The following is a 2,522-nucleotide window of genomic DNA, read 5'->3' on the forward strand; positions in this document are numbered from 1 at the left end:
CCTGCGGCACCCTCTGGAACCTGTCAGCCCGCAGCCCCCGCGACCAGGAGCTGCTGTGGGACCTGGGGGCGGTCAGCATGCTCCGCAACCTCATCCACTCCAAGCACAAGATGATCGCCATGGGCAGCGCGGCCGCGCTGCGCAACCTCCTCACCAACCGGCCCCCCAAGTACAAGGACGCGGCCGTGGTGTCGCCGGGCTCCTGCATGCCCTCGCTCTACATGCGCAAGCAGAAGGCGCTGGAGGCCGAGCTGGATGCCAAACACCTGGCTGAGACCTTTGACACCATGGAGAAGCAGAGCCTGAAGGGGCAGAGCGCCAAGAAACCGATGCGGCATATGGAGAGCCTGGTGAAGGACTACGCCTCCGACTCCGGCTGCTTCGACGACGACGAGGTGCCCAACATCTCCACCGGCGTGGAAACGGCCAGCGCCTCCGTGCTCTCCATGTTCCTCAACTCCTCCTTCCTGCAGGGCCAGGCGCTGCCGCGGGCGCTGGCCCAGCGACGCTGCCCGGAGCCGGAGAAGGACGGCAGCGGGAAGGCAGCTGAGCCCAAGAAAGCGCCGCTGCCAGAGGACGACGTCTCGCTGGCCGCCGAGACGTTGGCCAACAAGATCTCCAGCACGGTGGCCAAGATCGACAAGCTGGTGGAGGACATCTCCACCATGCACAACTCCTCGGACGACAGCTTCAGCCTCAGCTCCGAGGATCACTGCCTGGACTGGCAGTACGGCCCCGAGGACGGGCACGAGGCGCGCGCCCAGTCCTGCTCGCCGTGCCGGCTGTCGGACGCCGGCGGCTTCGCCAAGCGGGAGAGCCTGAGCCGGGCGCACACCCTGCTGCGGCTGAAGACGGCCTACACCAGCCTGTCCACTGACAGCCTCAACAGCGGCAGCACCAGCGACGGCTACTGCACCAAGGAGCACATGAAGCCCTGCCCCAGGGCCGCCTTCCTGGATTACCGGGATGAGCTGCAGCGCTACCAGAAGCGGCCCAGCCGGCTCGACCTCAAGAGCATCCTGGGCAAACCAGAGTGTGCCGAGCCCCCCGAGCCGGACAAACCTGAGCAGCAGGACCTGCCCGAACGGGCCAAGAAGGTGGTGACTTTCCCCAGCCCCAAGGTGCCAGAGAAGGAGACGGAGTGGAAGAAGGAGGTGGGCACCAAGCCCCCCACTGACCCCCACGTTCGCACCATCAAGCTGTCTCCATCCTACCAGCACGTCCCCATGCTTGAGACCCTAGCCAAGAGCAGCACGGCTGCTGGCCACCAGCCCTCCCTCCTGGGCAGGAAGCAAGCCTGGCTCCCCCCGGCACTGCTGCAGGCAGCCGAGCCCCTGAGCAAGATCCCGGAGAAGCTGCCGGCCCAGCCACCGGCCTCGGCAGAGCAGGAGTCGGTGCAGAAGTACTCGGTGGAGGACACCCCAATCTGCTTCTCCCGGTGCAGCTCCCTGTCCTCCCTCTCCTCGGCAGACAACGTGCTGGATGGGCAGAGCCACAGCGAGAACGACCTGGATAGCGACTCCTCCCTGGAGATCCTGGAGATGGAGGAAGGGGACGCAGAAGGGGAGGAGGATGGGAGGCAGGAGAAGGAGAAGGTGGTGGATCCAGGTGCCACCACACCGGTGGGGATCTCCCAGCCCATCACCATCCCCTTCCCGAAGCGTGACAAGGTTTTCCTGCGGGAGGCCTCGCCCTCGCGCCAGGAGGACCTGACGCCCTCGAGCTCCTCAGAGAATTACATCCAGGAGACGCCGCTGGTGATGAGCCGCTGCAGCTCCGTCAGCTCCCTGGGCAGCTTCGAGAGCCCCTCCATCGCCAGCTCCATCCAGAGCGACCCGTGCAGCGAAATGATCAGCGGCACCATCAGCCCCAGCGAGCTGCCCGACAGCCCCGGGCAGACCATGCCCCCCAGCCGCAGCAAGACCCCGCTCTTCGAGCTGGGCTGCCAGCCTGAGAAGGAGACCAGCCAGTTCAACATCCAGTGGGAGAACAACGTCAAGAAGTTCATGGAGATCACCGACTTCAAGGAACGCTTCCAGCTGCCCCAGGACCTGGACTCCATGGTTTACTTCACGGTGGAGAAACCCAACGAGAACTTCTCGTGCGCCTCCAGCCTGAGCGCCCTGCCCCTGCACGAGCACTACGTCCAGAAGGACGTGGAGCTCAAGCTGATCCCCACCTTCCCGGAGAAGAACAGCCTGAACTTCGCGGCTCACGAGAAGAGGGAGGAGCGGCGGGAGGAGCGGTACCTGGAGGGCCGGCGAAGGGCCGAGCGCCCCGAGCCCCCCGACGACGACGACATCGAGATCCTCAAGGAGTGCATCAGCTCGGCCATGCCCTCCCGCTTCCGCAAGGTCAAGACCTCGCTGCTGTCCGGGCAGGTGCTGCACCCTCAGACCAAGAAGCCGCTTCACGTCCCCGTGTACATGCTGGTGCCGGCCCACAGCCACCCCGGCGTCCCCAAGCACCTGCGAGCCACCGCCCGCGACCTCTTCAAGGACGACGACTCCTTCACCGACCCG

General features: G+C 65.7%; 1 protein-coding gene across 1 annotated transcript in view; it reads left to right on the forward strand.

Annotated features, from left to right (window-relative positions):
* The window catches only part of APC2 (APC regulator of WNT signaling pathway 2), a gene marked incomplete at its 3' end in the record, with an annotated part of 6,381 nt that extends 3,859 nt beyond the window's left edge, over positions 1 to 2,522 (forward strand). Inside the window, 1 exon segment of the mRNA XM_031063275.1 lies at positions 1 to 2,522. This exon segment is cut by the window's left edge and continues 110 nt beyond it. Coding sequence (XP_030919135.1) covers positions 1 to 2,522 — 2,522 coding nt within the window.

Source organism: Geospiza fortis, unplaced genomic scaffold (assembly GCF_000277835.1).
Source record: "Geospiza fortis unplaced genomic scaffold, GeoFor_1.0 scaffold241, whole genome shotgun sequence".
NCBI classification, from domain to species: domain Eukaryota; kingdom Metazoa; phylum Chordata; class Aves; order Passeriformes; family Thraupidae; genus Geospiza; species Geospiza fortis.